Here is a 20,133-nt window from a genome sequence, read left to right as displayed (position 1 = left end):
AAATCGGAAATGATCAAATGAACACTTAGCCCGTAGCACTGGCCCTAGCTCTGGTCCATAGCTCTAAATGCACGGTATTAGAGCTATGGACCAGAGCTATAGCACTATGCCCTAGTTCTGGTCCATAGCTCTAAATGCACGGCATTAGAGCTATGGACCAGAGCTATAGCACTATGTCCTAGTTCTGGTCCATAGCTCTAAATGCACAGCATTAGAGCTATGGACCAGAGCTATAGCACTATGCCCTAGTTCTGGTCCATAGCTCTAAATGCACAGCATTAGAGCTATGGACCAGAGCTATAGCACTATGCCCTAGTTCTGGTCCATAGCTCTAAATGCACAGCATTAGAGCTATGGACCAGAGCTATAGCACTATGCCCTAGCCTCGACGACCTTACAGGCGTATGCAAAGGCTCAACTTATGCAACTTAAATTGTATGTAGACATAACAGACATAGTAGTTCTCAGCTTACGTTTGACTCATGCTACACAGATTTTCACTATAGCAGTGGTTCCCAAAGTAGGGTCCGGGGACCCACAGGGGTTCTTGAGGGAGTTCCAGGGGGTCCCCAGCTAAATGATACTTTGGAACCAAATGGACCCTTATGGGTCTGTAGAGAGTGCACAAATGGAACCGTTTGGTTCCATTTGTGCACTCTCAAGAGTTAAATTAACATTGCTTTTACAATATAAATTGGGGGTCCCAGAGATAGCGATGTCATTAACTGGGGGTCCGTAGACTAATGCATGTTAGACTGGGGGTCCCTGAAAGGGGTCCTCCTAGAGCCATAACAATCTTCTCTTCTGGGGGTCCTTGAAAGGGGTCCTCCTAGAGCCATAACAATCTTCTCTTCTGGGGGTCCCTGGCATGGCATATCTCTTCAAATGGGGGTCCATGGGGGGCTAATATATACGTCTCAATCTGGGGGTCCTTGACATGAGAAAGTTTCATTTAATTTCACCTCTACTGGCTCCAATTACATTTTGTTCTATATATGTCTTTCATTTCCTGTCCCCCCCCCCCCCCCCCCTCCTATTCTATGAATTCTTTCTCATGGTAATTCTCAATTCTGTTATGCACGAATACGACCACGCGTACACGTGCGTGCGTGTGCATGCATGCGTGCGTGCGTGCGTACACATGCGTGCGTGCACGTGTGTGCGTGCGAAACAGTGTCCATTGAGAGGCACCCGTCTCTAAGAGTCTCGTTGCCAACCAATCATTGATCATTCAGCCATGATCACATGATCACTGACGCTCTGCAAGTACCCTTCCCTTTCACTGGCATAAGTGTGCGGTGTGTGTGTGTGTGTGTGTGCGGCTGCGTATGCATGTGCGTGCGCGCGCGCGCGTGCGTGTGTGCGTGCGTGTGTCTGCATGCGTGCAATCGGTTGTGTTTGTTTGCTGGTTTCCATATTTCCATCACACCTTTCCCCCTCTGCACCACACCCCTGTCGTGTGCGCACACGTGCGTGTGTGTGTGTGTGTGTGTGTGCACTTAGTTGTATTGCTATATTTGTGAGGGCCGACCGTCCGCACTATAGCAGGCCTGCTGTATACCAGTAGGCCTGCTGTATACCAGCTACGGTGTGAGGACATTTTCCTGGAAATGTTATATTCATTACAATTAGGAAAAAGACTGACGTCGGGTTAAGTTCAGGATGATTGCATATATATGTGCGGGGGGGGGGGGGGGGGATGACACTGCGTATCACGGCCACCCCTCCCCCTCCCCCCAAAAAAACAAGTCTGCCCCTCCTTCCCCCCCGTCACTAGTTTCCTCTGGTTGCCATGGCTACAGAGGACAGGTTGCCGCGCGTTATAACCGTCTCGTCCTCCACCCCGTGTTCACGTTGCCAGGAGACGCACGCACGCACGCACGCACGCACGCACGCACGCACGCACGCACGCACGCACACGGAGACGTACGTGGACCGACCTGAGCTGAATGACAATGTGTCTTCTACCATGTCCTCGGTCTGTCTGTCTGTCTGTCTGTCCCACTATAGTCTCTCGAGACAGACTGTTGACTCACAAGAGGGCGCTATAGCCCCTCCTACCGTATGCCCAGCTTTCCGGGTCTGTGGGAACCCAAATATTGTTATATTATTGTCATTTTATACACTCTCAAGAGTTAAAGATATCTAAGGGTCCATTTGGTTACCCAACGCTCCATGATTTAGCTGCATGGGGACCACCTGGAACGCCTTCAAGGGAGAGGTATTAATGGCTTTGTGTTTAGAATCACAGTGAAATCTCTCCTGCCTTCGCCGGCTGGCCGGTCGGTCGGTCGGTGTGTGTTCTGTGTTCTGCCGGCGTCGACACACATTACCAAACACAATATAAACACAGATCTGGATTTACAGGCGATTAGGCTTCCTTCCATCAGTAAATATGCTGCTACAGATGGTGGCGGATCTTCACATAATAAAACTTGAATGAACAGAGAGGTGATTCAAGGCTGAACACAGACTCAATGGATCTGAGAGCAGAAACACACCTTATATCTGACTCAAAGTGGGGTCCGGTGACCGGACCACCAGGGGTCCTTGAGGGAGTTCCAGGGGGTCCCCTGCAGCTAGGGGGGGGGGGGGGGCTTTATGGGACTGTAACTCTGAGAGTGTACACATGGAACCAAATATGTGGTTCCAAGCAGCGTGCAAAGTACTGCCCTCCCAACTTGAAACCCATCTTAGTTACGTCAACATCACAACAGCCAATAAGGGACCACCAAGAGGACACGCCCACATAACCATTAACATATGGAAGCATATCTTAACCCATTCTGGGCGGGAACCCCATTTGGTGTTTTAAGCATTATGTTATACTTTAGCTATTGAAAAATAGCAGATCTACCGAGTGCCGCGCTATTTTCGAAAAATCGTGAAAATGTGGCACAAATCATTGAATATATATTTCAGAGCGATTTTTAACTAAAATATTTGCTTCTGGGGGGGTCCCTGGAACTACATATTTTGAGATGGGGGTCTGTGGCCCAATAGAGATAATTCTGTGGGTCCTTGACATGAAAAAGGTTGATCACCACTGACATAGAAAAATATTAGGATTTAGAAGCCTTTTTTTAATCGACCTCAGTCCAAAATGGTTTAACTAGAAATGCACTCTGTGGAGGTGCATTGTTGCACACAAGTAGGCCATACGTGGCCTACAACTCTGTCCCTAGAAATAATAACAATAATAATCGGGGGGAAACCGGGGAGACAGAAACGCTTACACCTGGCAGTTCATGATACGCATGGATTCTTGTTTCTTGTAATACTGTGATGTGTAAATAATGGAAATGAAAATACTACCCTGTTTCCATCCTATAGTTCAGGAGGGGGGAGGGGGGACTTTGACGATGGCGAGGGCCAATATATTTCCACCCTCACTCCAGAGGGGCCACGTTGCATATTACTGTCGTAGCAAAAATAGCCGATCTACAAGCTCAAAACGCGTCGTAGCGCGACGCGTTTTGAGCTTATAGATCAGCTATTTTAGCTATATTTGAATTCAAATCCTGAATTCTTTTGTTATTTTTGAATTGGAATCCTGATAAGTAACCTTTATATTTAATTTGAAATGCATTTAGTTATAGTTATGTAAACTCTATGAACTAAACACATGCATTTGACACAAAAAAAATACAACATTTTAATAATTCTAGTCATTAAGATATACATATATAGACAGTAATGTAATGAATGCGTGTCAACTCATGTTTGCATGTTTGTAATTGCAACAGCTGAAATATATCAGTATTCTGCTATTAACCTACGGGCCGCATTATGTGATGGTGGGGGCCGCATGTGGCCCCCGGGCCGCCAGTTGCCCATGTATGCTATAGTTCATATGAGTCATCCACTTATAACCCTCAGTGTATTGTTGGGAAACAAGCCTCTCACCTGTCGGTCGCCTGTCAGATGAACTGCTCTTACATAGCAGTGGGGTATGCAGGGATTCATTACCTTGGCCTGGGAAAATCTGCCTGGGCACACTGTGCGCGGCAACATTTGGAATTAATTTATGAATTAATTAATACCCCTCATTTTTTATTAATCAATACTCATGTTTGCCTTCAATTTCCTAAAAGTATTAAGTCAGGTGTCTTAGAGATTGACAGGTGTAATGTCAGGCTGCTACAAGACACTTCATACCATCACATTAATGTAAACTAAAAATCACACCTTCGTCTTCAATGTTTGTGTTTACACAATGTTTGTGTTTTACACAAACATGCAAAGCTGGCCATCCATTGTCAATGGCATTCAATGTTTGTGTTTACACAAACCCTCAAAGCTGAACATAGGAGCTCCTCAACAACCATATAAACAACAACATGCACACTCTCCCAGACAGCCTACTAGTATTGAAGTAGGCCTAGTAGTGTTGAGTATTGAAGACTGCAGAGAGTAACAACAGCTATAGTTTCTTTCAACTCACTTTACCAAATTACAAATTAGCACGATAGCACCACCAGCACCCCATAGCATAGCAGCAGACAACATGGGCACAATCAATGAAAATCCATTCAGCACAAATTACAATTCAATTCTGACCTTTGATGTCTTCAAACACGTAGTAATCCATAATCAAGGGGCGGGCGCTGTTGTGGAGTTGCCCAGTAAAGCTGAAGTCCTCAGGATACAACTGTTGTAGGCCTACAGTAGGCTAGCTCCTCGAGGCCTACAGTAGGCTAGCTCCTCGAGGCCTACAGTAGGCTAGCTCCTCTACAGGATACAACTGTTGTAGGCCTACAGTAGGCTAGCTCCTCGAGGCCTACAGTAGGCTAGCTCCTCTACAGGATCCAACTGTTGTAGGCCTACAGTAGGCTAGCTCCTCTAGACTGGGACTGCAAGCTGACTTCCTTTCTTTACAAAAAACTTTGCAATAGACGTTTGACATTGTGAGGCTAACATTTAGGATACTCTCAGAGAGGCTTCTCATTAATATTTAATCATAAACAAAGACGCAAGTTTCTGGTGTGAAGACAAACAAATCTGCCACATTCTAGAAACAAGCACATGATGACAGGCATCAGGCAGGCATGACCAATCAATCTATGCAGGAACAGATGGACAGGCATGACCAATCAATCTATGCAGGTACAGATGGACAGGCATGACCAATCAATCTATGCAGGTACAGATGGACAGGCATGACCAATCAATCTATGCAGGTACAGATGGACAGGCATGACCAATCAATCTATGCAGGAACAGATGGACAAACTAGGCAGTGCCAGTGGCTACGGATCCAAATAGGAAAATTAATAATAATTATAATAATAATAATTATAATTATAATTATAATTATAATTATAATTATAATTATAATTATAATAATACACCCACTGCCATATTTTGCTAAATTGATGCAGTGATTGCATTCACATTTTTGTTGTTGCTGGGCCGAGTTCGTAAATACCCGGGCCTACCCGTCCTAAGCCCAAGTAGGACTAGGTGTGGATACGCCCCTGTTACACATAGATCCTTGTTTGACCATGTCCACTAAACCACACCTCCAGTGTGTTTATGGTCTCCCATTTAGGCCTGACCTCAAAATTAAAAAATAAATCTTCTAAATCCTCCAGTTTTCTGAAATAAATATTTTCACGACTTTTCAAACATAGCAGACCTACAAGCTCATATGAGCTTGTAGATCTGCTATTTTTCAATAGCTAAATTATAACAATGTTTAAAACACCAAAAGGGGTTCCCGCCCAAAATGTGTTAAAAGGGACACATGTAATCCACAACAGATGTGACAATAAAGATGATTCTGATTTTCTGATTATCTCTCTCTCTCTCTCGCTCTCTCCTCTCTCCCCTCTCTCCCCCCTCTCCCCCCTCCCCTCCCCTCCTCTCCAGGAGCTGTTCACGGCAGAGTGTAAGTTCAAGGAGTCTGTGTTTGAGAACTACTACGTGATCTACAGCTCCATGCTGTACCGGCAGCAGGAGTCGGGCCGGGCCTGGTTCCTGGGACTCAACAAGGACGGCCACGCCATGAAGGGGAACCGCGTGAAGAAGACCAAACCCGCCGCGCACTTCCTGCCCAAGCCTATAGAAGGTATAGGCCGACCGCACGCACGCTAGGGCATTCACTTGTCATTTTTACTAGTTGACTAGTTGCCTAGTTTACTAGTCGACTAGTTGTTCAACTACATTTCTGTTTTTCTTTTTTTTTAATAAATATTTGTACATTTAAAAACTGTGTACATTGGTGACTATAACTATAATCCACCTGATCTTGAGGCCTACAAAAATCGGATTTTTTTTTTGCCAAAGACACATTTCCATTGTATGTACATTGAATGGACAGACAATAAAGTTTTCTTTATCTTTAAATCACACCCTCTTCCGCCGTAGTCTGAAAACCCACCTCTTCAGACTCCACCATGGCCCGTAGCACTTGCCCTAGCCTAGCCCCTTAGATAGCACATTATGTAGACTTAGATAGTATTTTAAACAGACTTATAGCTTGTTACGTAGACAGCTCTAGAATTGCACTGTATGTAGTCATAGCACTTTATAGTACACATGTATAATATATTATATAGTATAGTATGTATAGTTAACATAGATACTCCACTGTTACGTTCTTAGTTTACGCATGATTCATGATAACTACTTTTTATATATGTGATGTATGCCATGCTTTTGTTATTGCTTGATGTAAGTCGCTCTGGATTAAGAGCGTCTGCTAAATGCCTAAATTGTAAATTGTAAATTGTAAGCCTAACTCAAAACGTAATTTACACATTATGTCACATACACACACACAGTAACGTCTCTTCCTCTAACCCCCTCTAGTGGCCATGTACAGAGAGCCTTCGCTGCACGACGTGGGGGCGGTCCCTAAGCCTAAACCGCCACTAGGTGGCGCTATCACCACCGCTGTCTCCTCCGCCAAGCCGCCGTCGTCCAAAAGCACCGCCGGAGCTGGGGAGCCGCTCGCCATGAACGGCGGCAAGCCAATCAACAAGCCCGACGCCGCAAAGCAGCCAATCAACAACAAGCGCGACGCAAAGCAGCCAATCAACAAGCCTGACGCAAAGAAGGAGGAGACATAGCCCCGCCCCCCTCCTCTCCCTCTGGCCAATCAGGATAGGCCAGGTAGCCGGAGATAACTCCTCCCCACTAGCGCTGCACTCACAACGAAAAAAATACAAAAAAATATACTAAGTACTCTCGCCTCCCTGGACCGCACGGACACACCCCCATTCTCTGGGGGGGGGGGGGGGGGGGGGGGGCAGGGCCTGAGTTAAAAATAATAATACGAACAACGATTTAAGATGAAAAAACTGAGTGCTCCGATTGGTGGCCAGGGGAAGAGGAGGGAGGAGTCAGTCAGCAGGGCGAAGAATAACGAGGAAGAAGAAGCAGAAAACAGCCGAGTCACGTCAGAGCCGCCACAGCCGATTGGACGGAAGGAAGGAAGGAAGCCCGGTCGGTCGGTCTGGACTTCCACCGTTGCACGACGACGGCGGTCGTCGCTCTGCCGGAGATGACTTCTGTTCGAGCCGAAAGACCACGCCGAGTTGTGCCGAAATAATAAAGCCCCAAACAAACAACGCCAAAGGGTTGAGACCGACGGGACGAGAGGGTTTTATAGTCAGTCCCAGCGGTGTGAATACGTCCTGTTTGCACGTCCACCCACGTCCATTCACCTGGGTCGGTTCAACGGTCCACCCACGTCCAATCACCTGGGTCCATTCAACGGTCCAAAAACACACCAACGGGTTCACCATGCACCTCCTCACAACCGAACCGTTGGCTACCTGCCCCTCTAGACCAGAAAGCACACTGGCTGGGCCAGGCTACCCGCCCCTCTAGACCAGAAAGCACACTGGCTGGGCCAGGCTACCTGCCCCTCTAGACCAGAAAGCACGCTGGCTAAGCCAGGCTACCCGCCCCTCTAGACCAGAAGGCACGCTGGCTGGACCAGGCTAGGTTACAAGGAGTGGCATGATTGGAGACCCTTTGGTGTGGTTTGGGCTTCCGTGAGCGACATACATACACCATCTTGTGAGGGAATGTAAAATGAAGGCATAACGACACTGGCTGAACTGGAACTAGGACGGACAGCGAGACGAAAAACAACACCCTGGCTTGTTGGGTGATAACGGAACACCCTGGCTGGGTGATAACGGAACACCCTGGCTGGGTGATAACGGAACACCCTGGCTGGATGATAACGGAATGCCTTTCTTTGTTTTTAAACACAAACTAACTAACTATAGTCCTCGTTTGGTTTGGTTTCTGTGTGACCGTCTCGGAGAAAAACACCTCCTCTGTTTTTCACCCTCTCCACAAAAGAGTTTTCTTTTCCTTTCCAAAATAAGGATTGCTTGCTGATGGCCACACACACATGCACGCACATACACACACACACACACACACACACACACCTAAATTCCGTCTTTCACATTTTCTCACTACTGTTTACACGTCTCTCTTTGTAGCAACAAGTGAACAGACGTTACAACAATTCATTTGTGTTACTCGATTAAAACTGACGGTGAAAATGAGAAAGGGAGAAAGGAGGGGGAAAAAAGCTAATTTTAAAACTGACTAAAAACATTTCAATTGTTGATCCATATTAACCTATTACAGGTTTTGTATAACATGCTGCAACTGGAATGTGCATGGCAAGAGCAGGAGCCGTCTTCATTTATATTACCACGGTCAGTCCTTACCCCATTTTGACCTGAGATCAGATTTTAAAAATGTCTTCTACATCCTGACAGTTTTCTGAAAAAGCTATGTTTCTATGTCAGTCGTTCTTCGATTTTTCAAAAATAGCAGACCTACAAGCCCGTATGAGCTTGTAGATCTGCTATTTTTCAATAGCTAAAGCATAACATAATGCTGACACCAAAAGGGGTTCCCGCCCAAAATGGGTTAAGAAGATCCTGCAGTGGACCGACTAATTACCAAATACTTTATAGTATCTCTTGTCTTTTCATTTTCACCATTGACTGCCTGTTGGTTCATGGGAACTACTGGCTGTAGGCTACGATCACTAAAACATGGAACTATTGGCTGTACGGACAGTAAAACATGGAACTATTGGCTGTACGATCACTAAAACATGGAACTATTGGCTGTATGATCACTAAAACATGGAACTATTGGCTGTACGGACAGTAAAACATGGAACTATTGTCTGTACGATCACTAAAACATGGAGCTATTGGCTGTACGATCACTAAAACATGGAACTATTGGCTGTACGGACAGTAAAGCATGGAACTATTGGCTGTACGATCACTAAAACATGGAACTATTGGCTGTACGGACACTAAAACATGGAACTATTAGCTGTACGGGTCAGTAAAACATGGAACTATTGGCTGTACGGACACTAAAACATGGAACTACTGGCTGTACGGGTCAGTAAAACATGGAACTATTGGCTGTACGGGTCAGTAAAACATGGAACTATTGGCTGTACGGTCAGTAAAACATGGAACTATTGGCTGTACGATCACTAAAACATGGAACTATTGGCTGTACAGACACTAAAACATGGAACTATTGGCTGTACGGACACTAAAACATGGAACTATTGGCTGTACGGGTCAGTAAAACATGGAACTATTGGCTGCACGCGGACAGTAAAACCAACATGACATCCTCTCCTATCTCTACCTCTCTCTCTCCCTTTCTTTTCTCCGCGTGATGTTGTGTTGTCTTTCTGTTCCCGGTCTTAACGCAAGGCGTTTATTTTAGAGGATGCACCGAATGGGGGATTATTGGCCCGAAAACCGAATATAAGAAACAGTTGGCTGAACATGATTACTGTTATGTATCGTTTATTTTTGTACCACTGCTGTCATGGCCGTACGTCTGTGTTGCAGACATGTGTGCGCGGCGTGCTTGAAGCCACGTTTCCATCACGTCATCACAACAAAACGGTAGATTTAGGTAACCTCGCTTCTTTGCCTATATTCCGGTTTCGTCTCTAAAATCAATCGAACCGAATACCGAATATGCTTTTTTGTTTTGTTTCGGTGGCCGAATATTCGGTGCATCCCTTTATAGTTTATATATCATGTTGTCTTTCTGTTCTCTGTCCCAACAAAATGCTTTTATAATAATAATAACATAAAACATACTCAAGTGTAGCTAGAGGTGGGAGGAAAAGCTAACGTGTTCTAGTGTCACGTCGAGTGTTGTTGCTCAGCTGTCGTGTGAGTATTTTGCAGTTTGCTGTGTCCCTAATGTCCAAAACGCAGAGACTGTCACTGAGTTTACCGTCGTAGAAACAACAGACTGTGTCCCTAATGTCCAAAACGCAGAGACTGTCACTGAGTTTACCGTCGTAGAAACAACAGACTGTGTCCCTAATGTCCAAAACGCAGAGACTGTCACTGAGTTTACCGTCGTAGAAGCAACAGACTGTGTCCCTAATGTCCAAAATGCAGAGACTGTCACTGAGTTTACCGTCGTAGAAACAACAGACTGTGTCCTATAATGTCTAAAATGCAGAGACTGTCACTGAGTTTACCGTCGTAGAAGCAACAGACTTCTAGAAACAACAACAGGCACATGACTGCAACTGTGATTAGAAATAGAGTCTAAAGGGAAGTACGCACATCTCTAAAAAAAAAAAAAGGTGCTGAACAAAAAGATACATACAGGTAAAAGGAAGGAAAGTCTGCAATTTAGAAGGACAACGTTTCAACCACAACAGGTGGTACGATACCTAGTACCTACCTGACAAAGACCGGTTCACTCGTAAGAGACAACGCCAACTGCTCGAGTATGTATTGTACAGGTGAGATGTAGGTGTATTGATGAGGAGCCCGAGGAGGGCGAGACTCAGGGTGGGGGGGCGTATAAGTCTCGGGAGCCTGAGGACCGCCGTGCTCTGCCCCGGGAGCGGTCAGTCGCCTTGGACGCTGCCCCCCTTGGGACTCCTAGAAGGAGAAGGAGAGAGAGAGAGAGAGAGAGAGAGAGAGAGAGAAGTGTTAGCGGGGCAAGGCTGAGGATGAAGGGGGTTAGTTGGGGAGGAGGAGGGCGGGGGATTTTGACAGCACGAAGCAGTGTGAAGCAGGTAAGAGATGAGATGAGATGGTGAATTTATACTGAGGGGAATGTTACGTTGATAGGCTGGGAGACTATAGGGACGCAGGTGGACTTGATTAGGAGATAGAGAATGGGCGTGGTCGGGTTGAGCAGTGGGTGCGGTCTCCACCAGTGGCGTGCACAGACATTTAGAGGGGGCAGGTGCTCAAGTGAAAAAAAGGGCACCTTGTGCAGTGCGTGGAACCGGCCGGTTGCCTTAATAGTGTGAGATTTATGGATTTTGGGAAATAAATAATATATTAGAAGCTTTTTTTAATCAGGAATTGATCCATGTCACCATGGTCCACATTCTGTACAGTGTAAAACAAATTAAAAAAAAGAATAATAATCCAAAAGGGCACATTGCTGTCCAGAGGGCAAGGGCAGGTGTTGCTCTAGCACCCCCTCGTGTCTATCTGTGCACGCCACTGGTCTCCACTCGTGAACCTGCGTTGAACACAACTTAATTTGTGGTCGACACGTTGTCCTTCTGAATCAACTACTCTGACACAGAACAGTGTGCGGACTTGCCTTCCCTTTCCCCGTGACTGTGACTAGGACACATGACTGTGTCGTAATGTCCAAATGCAGAGACTGTCACTGTCAGTTTACCGTTGTAGACGCAACAGAGACAACATGACTGTATATCGTGTTAGTTTCGAGGTATCAAAGTGTCACACAGTGACACCAGTGTGTTAGGTTGAGGCAGAGTTATTGAAGTACGACAGAGTTTACGACAACTCCGTTCACGTCATGGGGCTTCAGTCCAATGGCGGCTCTCGTACATAGACTTCTATTGTGGCTTCAGTCCAATGGCGGCTCTCGTACATAGACTTCTATTGGCGAAGAGCATTGCGAAGAGTGACAATGTCCTGGACCGGAAGTTGGCAGAATGCACTGGACTCAGGTCAACAGCCCAGCTTTAATTCATGATCTTAAATCCCTTTATTTTAGATCAGGGTTTTTTTGTAATAGTACCTCATACACATTACAGATACTTTAGTTGTCACTGTACAATACTGTTGGCATGTTGCACACATGCCTAAAATGACTGATATTTCTCAACCCAGCTTAAAAAAAGAAAGAAAGAAAGATCGGGATTTGAGCTGCAGGAAGAGCTAAATTATCAGAAAGTGGCATGGTTGAACAGGAAGTCAACAGGAAGTGACCGGTTGCCAAAGAAGCCGTTGGGTCTAAATAAAAACTCCAAAGCACTCGTAACACATGCACGACACAGGGTTGATTCTAGGCTAGCTGGCAGTGGTGGAAAGTAACTAAGTACTTTACTTAAGTACAATTTTGAGGTCGTTGTACTTTACTTGAGTATTTCCAATTTCCAATACTTTTACTTCTACTCCACTACATCTCAGAGCTTTTACTCCACTACAATTATTTGAAAACTTTAGTTACTAGTTACTTTGGCGATTTTAACATTAACCACTTCCACCCTGTACATTTCGGGCCATTTGAAAATAGCAGATCTACAAGCTCACAATGCGTCTCAACGCGACGCATTGTGAGCTTGTAGATCTGCTATTTTCAGTAGATTTTGTGCACATGTTGAACTTGTGAAATGGCACATTCTGCACAATGAGTACTTTTAGTACTTTAAGTACATTTTGATGCCGATACTTTTGTACTTTTACTCAAGTACATTTTCAATTCCGTACTTTTACTTGTAATGGAGTAGTTCTAAATTGCAGTATTGGTACTTAAGTAAAACAATTGAGTAGATTTTCCACCACTGCTGGCTGGTTAATGAAGTGAATGGAGAACAGGGTAAATCTGATTGGTTCGCACAACAATAGCCTTTAATTTGTGATACTATAAGTTGCATAATTTAATTTAATTGCATTTAATTTAATTGTGTTCACTAAGTTGAGCCACTGGGAATAAAACAACAACACCAGTGTTGTGTTAAAAAGACAACAAAGAGAAGCAGTATGTGTGTATTGTAAGAGCAGTGGTTCTCAAAGTGGGGTCCGGGGACCCCCAGGGGTCCTTGAGGGAGTTCCAGGGGGTCCCCAGCTAAAATGATAGTTACGAACCAAACGGACCCTTATGGGTCTGTAACTCTGAGAGTGTACAAATGGAACCAAATGGACCCTTATGGGTCTGTAACTCTGAGAGTGTACACATGGAACCAAATGGACCCTGTAAACTCTCAGAGTTTAATTAACATTGATTTTACAATATGAATTGTAAAATCAAGTCTCAGAGATAGAAATGTCATTAAATGGGGGTCTGTAGACTAATATATGCAGGTCAAACTGTGGGTCCTTGAAATTAAAATGGTTGAGAATCACTGCTGTAAAAGTCTTCTCGTATGGGGGTCCCTGGCATATCTTTTCAAACGGGGGTCCGCGGGATGATAAGTGTCGATTTTGGGGATCCTTGACATGAAAAGGTTTTTGGCACCACTGGTGTCGAGATGATGAATGATGTACAGAGAGATATATATACTGTGACTGCAGCCTCAATATCAGCATACTGTGACAATCAGGGCATGTAGCATGTTTATTATGTTCATACATTTATTTACAGGGCATTTATAATGTTGGATGATTATTTTTTAGTATAATATATCAAGAGAAGGATCCAGAACTGTAGTTGTTCTCTGAGGTGTCCGTCAGTGTCTCTCGGTTTAAGTGTTCTCTCTCACTGTGTGTGTGTTGACGTACATTCACTCGGTTTCTGCCCTGGAAGTGCCTTCCGATGCGTGGCTGTATAACATGACCATGCCAAGAGCCCTGTCTCGCCCAAAACACAGTGAAAACAGCACAGATTGGCAATTCCGTACATAGAAAAACCCCAAAATCCGTACATATATCGCACTACTACAGTTTTGATTTGACCACGACAGAGCTAGGCTTGGCTTTCACTAGTGTATGTACGGAATTGCCAATCCGTGATATTTCACTGTTTGGACGACATCGGGTTTGACATTATTTACGATTCTGTGTCTGTCGGGTTACAAAACACTTCACAACGTTCGGCACGGCAACTTGCGCGCTTGGCGGTGTCTCTGTCTCTCTCTCTCTCGTGGCTCCACTTCGGTAGAGACGGCGCCCCTCCCTCCGTCACGCTCTATAGGGAGGATTTCAGTGTCGTGTGTAACGGATTTCTGTGGGGTTTTCTAGGTGTGTATACGTGTACGGAATTGCCAATGGGTGTTATTTCACTATATGTTTGGATGAGAACCGGGTCAAAGGTTTATCAGAGACTGAACGCCTTTCGCTGGTCAAGTAGCGGGTAGCTGTCGGCGTCTGCGTCAAATCGTTGTATTTGTTGTGTTAAATAGCAGAAAAAAAGAGACGAAACGATATTGAGACGACAATATTCCACTCGCTCAATGCTGAATAGTTCATCTTTGACGTAATGACCTCAAACGGTGTCAGGCGATAGGATGCCGTTGGAGTAGATCAGCTGTTGTGTAATGTCTTGTGGAAATGTACTATCAGTGATTTTACATGTGGAGATAATGTAGCCTAGCCTAGCGTGGAAGGGCAGACATAATGAAGACTAGCCTCGCGTGGAAGGACAGACATAATGAAGACTAGCCTCGCGTGGAAGGACAGACATAATGAAGACTAGCCTCGCGTGGAAGGACAGACATAATGTAGCCTAGCCTAGTGTGGCAGGACAGACATAATGTAGCCTAGCCTAGCGTGGAAGGGCAGACATAATGAAGACTAGCCTCGCGTGGAAGGGCAGACATAATGAAGCCTAGCCTAGTGTGGAAGGACAGACATAATGTAGCCTAGCCAGCCATGCTGGGAGGTTTATCTTTATGGAACCAGCAGGCCAGCAAACAGTGACCATCATTGAACATCTGCTTAGCCTGGGATGATGTTAATCTGACGCGATGTCGCTCTCATCTCTCCTTACACCCCTGGTGTGAGAGCCTGCAGGGAAGCCTGTTGCTAAATGCTAAAAAACCCAGAAAGGCTCCTTGAATCCAGGAGGAGATCCATGACTCTGTCCTCTGTCCACGTAGCATCCGTTGCAAACACTTTGCTGGGCGGTAACGAGGAAGAAGGGAAGAAAGTCTTGACGTCCATGTTGTGCCTCAGTAAATACGTGTGTGGAATTAAGAATTGTTTACTGGTCATTTATGGCGAATGTTAATTACCATTTTGTCTTATAGTTCCTACAAGGTAAGAACATTGCCCTGAAATTAACATAATTATGATAGCAATCCAAATCCATGCATTTTAACATATTATTTACTAGAGATGTCCCGATACCGTATCGGTATCGGAAAAGTATCTGTATCTGCCCTTATTTGTCATATCGATGAATATGCCAGTATAACCACCGATCCGACACAGGGGTAAGGGGTTGACACTATGGCAGGTAAATAAAATGTTAGGGCAAAATGTTGCTTTCGAGTTGCCCAAACGGCAAGTGAGGAGTGAGGAGTCTGCTATAAACACAACACGAGATATATAGCTATAAACACAACACGAGATCACAACACTGGTATCAGTATTCGGTATCGGCCAACACAGAAATTGTGGTATCGGGATCGGATCGGGAATGAAAAAAGTGTATCGGGACATCCCTACTATACACACACACACACCATACTAGTTTCCGTCTATAGCCTGAGCTAATGTGTTAGGTTTCTGGTCTAGAGGATGAAGGGTGGCGGCAGAGATTATTTGCGCCACGCCCTGATTGGATCTCTACGGGATGTAAACCACTTTGGGACCCACTGTTCTACAGCACCGGAGCCTTAGAGTATATTTTAATAGAGACGTCACCGGATTTCTCCTCCCGTCCACTTGCATTAAGGTGGATTTCTCCTCCATCCACTTGCATTAAGGTGGATTTCTGATTTCTCCTCCATCCACTTGCATTAAGGTGGATTTCTCCTCCATCCACTTGCATTAAGGTGGATTTCTCCTCCATCCACTTGCATTAAGGTGGATTTCTCCTCCCATCCACTTGCATTAAGGTGGATTTCTCCCCCATCCACTTGCATTAAGGTGGATTTCTCCTCCATCCACTTGCATTAAGGTGGATTTCTCCTCCCATCCACTTGCATTAAGGTGGATTTCTCCCCCCATCCACTTGCATTAAGGTGGATTTCTCCTCCCATCCACTTGCATTAAGGTGGATTTCTCCTCCCATCCACTTGCATTAAGGTGGATTTCTCCTCCATCCACTTGCATTAAGGTGGATTTCTCCCCCCATCCACTTGCATTAAGGTGGATTTCTCCCCCCATCCACTTGCATTAAGGTGGATTTCTCCTCCATCCACTTGCATTAAGGTGGATTTCTCCTCCCATCCACTTGCATTAAGGTGGATTTCTCCTCCATCCACTTGCATTAAGGTGGATTTCTCCCCCCATCCACTTGCATTAAGGTGGATTTCTCCTCCCATCCACTTGCATTAAGGTGGATTTCTCCTCCATCCACTTGCATTAAGGTGGATTTCTCCTCCCATCCACTTGCATTAAGGTGGATTTCTCCCCCCATCCACTTGCATTAAGGTGGATTTCTCCTCCATCCACTTGCATTAAGGTGGATTTCTCTTCCATCCACTTGCATTAAGGTGGATTTCTCCCCCCATCCACTTGCATTAAGGTGGATTTCTCCTCCCATCCACTTGCATTAAGGTGGATTTCTCCTCCATCCACTTGCATTAAGGTGGATTTCTCCCCCCATCCACTTGCATTAAGGTGGATTTCTCCTCCCGTCCACTTGCATTAAGGTGGATTTCTCCCCCCATCCACTTGCATTAAGGTGGATTTCTCCTCCATCCACTTGCATTAAGGTGGATTTCTCCTCCATCCACTTGCATTAAGGTGGATTTCTCCTCCCATCCACTTGCATTAAGGTGGATTTCTCCCCCCATCCACTTGCATTAAGGTGGATTTCTCCCCCCATCCACTTGCATTAAGGTGGATTTCTCCTCCCATCCACTTGCATTAAGGTGGATTTCTCCTCCATCCACTTGCATTAAGGTGGATTTCTCCCCCCATCCACTTGCATTAAGGTGGATTTCTCCTCCATCCACTTGCATTAAGGTGGATTTCTCCCCCCATCCACTTGCATTAAGGTGGATTTCTCCTCCCATCCACTTGCATTAAGGTGGATTTCTCCTCCCATCCACTTGCATTAAGGTGGATTTCTCTTCCATCCACTTGCATTAAGGTGGATTTCTCCTCCATCCACTTGCATTAAGGTGGATTTCTCCTCCATCCACTTGCATTAAGGTGGATTTCTCCTCCCATCCACTTGCATTAAGGTGGATTTCTCCTCCATCCACTTGCATTAAGGTGGATTTCTCCTCCATCCACTTGCATTAAGTTGCTCAAAAGCGCATGAGGCTCCTTCCGGGTATAGGAACAGAGTGCATTCTGGGATGGATTGGGCCGCTGACTATCATTGCGCGCGTTCACGTATGAAACCGTGTTCACGTGTCATTGCCCCCAATAACATGAACGTGTGCAATGCACAGCGCTGGCTGCAATGCCACTTTCGGCCACTATGTCCGTTTGGCCTCAGGGTTTCCTCTCGGTGATGTCTCTTATTATATTTATACTCTGAGATCCCTCGGTGTGCCAGCGTCCATTTTATTCATGTTGTACACTTGAATACACGCAGCTTGTTAGGCTGTGAAAATTCTGACACTTGACGAAGGCCTGCGTGCCGAAACGCGTTTGTCTGATTCTGACTGCTGCTGCTGCTGCTGCGGATATCCTTTACATTATTAAATGAGACTCTTACTACACTGAGTTGCGGATTTGTTTTATTCTCCTTCTGCAGGCTGTGAAACGTGCCAGCACACATACACCATGCATGGGCAGCTGGCGGCCCCCACCTTCACTTAAAGGACCACTTCACCACTTTTCAACATCTCTTCATATAATTGGTCTTCACTAATGTTCATGATAAAACACCACCATTTTTTCCTACTCAGTCTGTGTCTCATAGGAGGGCTTTGGGCAGTTTGGACAACCGTCCACCAGTGACATCATCATTAGGCAGATTTTTTTTATTTAAATATATTTAGATTTTTATTATCGTGAGAACGATGGCTTCAACTTTTGCATTGAAACTTTTCAGGAAAAGAAAGCCTGCCGTTTCTATTAGCTTGGATTCACCATCGATGATGTCACTGGTGGACGGGTTTCTGAACTGCCCACAGCCCTCCTATGAGACACAGACTGAGTAGGAAAAAAATTGTGGTATTTTATCATGAACATTAGTTAGGACCAATTATAGGAAGAGAAGTTGAAAAGTGGTGAAGTGGTCCTTTAATGCAACCCTCAAAACAAGGTTAATATCAGAATACTGATATATTAATTGATTTCAGCTGTTACAATTCCAGACATGCAAACATGACCCGCTTTTGTATTGTCAAATGTGTTTGGATTTCGTTCATGAAGTTAACATAACTATAACTAAATTAATTTGAAATTAAATAAAAAAGGTTATTATTCCAATAAAAACAATTGCCAATTTTTTTTCTGGGTTTCAATTCAAATATAGCAAAAATAGATATTTTTGCTACGACAGTAATATACAATGTGGCCCTCTGGAGTGAGTGTGGAAATATAGTGGCCCTCTCTATCGTTGCCCACCTCTGACATATACATTTATGTAGCTCTTAAAGCTGCTATAAGCAATAATGTCAAAAATATGAATGACCTTTTTATTTATTTTTTTGTATTCAGACAGCCAGCAATGGGTAGAACGCTCCCAAAAAGAATGTAGTCTCTGTGACACATCTAGGGGCCGCAATCTGCATTCAAAGATGTTCCTAGAAGCTTTGTCATTGGTCGAAAAAGAACCCGGTCGCAGTGACTAACCAATCAGGAAGCAGACAGGCAAATCGACCAATGACAAAGCTTCTAGGAAAATCTTTGAATGCAGATTGCGGCCCCTAGATGTGTCACAGAGACTACATTATTTTGGGAGCGTTCTACCCATTGCTGGCTGTCTGAATACCACAAAAAGAAAAAAGAAAAAGGTCATTACAATTTTGACATATTATTGCTTGACATATATTGACATATGAATGTTGTGAGTGTCATGGCCGCCCCAATGCATTTCCAATGGAAGTCACATGGTTTGTAGTCTACATTTTGGACTACAAGCTGTTGTATGGCTTTCGGCTGTGTTTCGACTGCCCCCCCCCCCCCAGCCCCCCCCCCCCCCCTCATACAACACATGTTGTGTCAAGCCATGTGACTCCCATTGGAAATGCATTGGGGCAAGCTGTGTCACACCCTTTGTATACAACAAGCATACATCAATCTGTTGCGAAGGTGTGAGCCTTACAGACCCATAAGGGTCCATTTGGTTCGTAACTATCATTTTAGCTGGGGACCCCCTGGAACTCCCTCAAGGACCCCTGGGGGTCCCCGGACCCCACTTTGAGAACCACTGCTCTTACACTAGTACACATATACTGCTTCTCTTTGTCAAGTTTTTACACAACACTGGCGTTGTTGTTTTAGCCTGTCGACTACCTTTTTTCACTGACTAAAAACTAAATGGAAACTAAGCTATGACAACTAAACTGAAACTAAATATACTGACAATTTCGCCAACAAATAAAAACTAGACTAAAATGTTAGGGACTAGTGGACAAGAGATCCAGTATATGTCATTTTACAATTAGTTGCATGCTGAAAATAGCCAATCTACAAGCCCACAACGAGTCGAGCTACGACGCGTTGTGGGCTTGTAGATCAGCTATTTTCAGCAAGTGAAAAAACTGTCATTACGACGGCATCACGGCCCGCCAAAACACATTTTAGTCGATTAAATCAACTGAAGATTTAGTCGACTAAAATCTTATGATGTTTAGTCGACTAAAACTAGACTTAACACTAAAACATTCCGGGTGACTAAAATGTGACTGAAACTAAATGAAAACTATTGAAGAGACAAGAAAGAAAGAAAGAAAGAAAATACTATACAAAACTCTAAAAACTGCTCAAACATTGGCCAAATTGTGAAATAATATGAGAAAGAGGCAAAAACATGTGAAAGTAGCCGACCTACAAGCTCAAGACACGACGCTAAGCGGCACGTTTTGAG

At 44.7% G+C, this 20,133-nt stretch overlaps 1 protein-coding gene across 1 annotated transcript in view; it reads left to right on the top strand.

The window, feature by feature from the left end:
* Positions 1-7,073, top strand: part of LOC306917155 (fibroblast growth factor 14-like) — a gene marked incomplete at both ends in the record, with an annotated part of 25,767 nt that extends 18,694 nt beyond the window's left edge. The window contains 2 exons of the mRNA XM_079495288.1: positions 5,872-6,070; positions 6,814-7,073. Of these exons, the coding sequence (XP_079351414.1) occupies positions 5,872-6,070; positions 6,814-7,073 (459 nt within the window). The remainder of the gene's footprint in view (positions 1-5,871; positions 6,071-6,813) is intronic.
* Between the last annotated feature and the right edge of the window lie 13,060 nt (positions 7,074-20,133).

Source organism: Electrona antarctica (assembly GCF_951216825.1).
Source record: "Electrona antarctica genome assembly, chromosome: 24".
NCBI lineage: Eukaryota > Metazoa > Chordata > Actinopteri > Myctophiformes > Myctophidae > Electrona > Electrona antarctica.
Note: the sequence above shows the minus strand (reverse complement) of the source record. Positions and strands in the feature narration are given on the sequence as shown.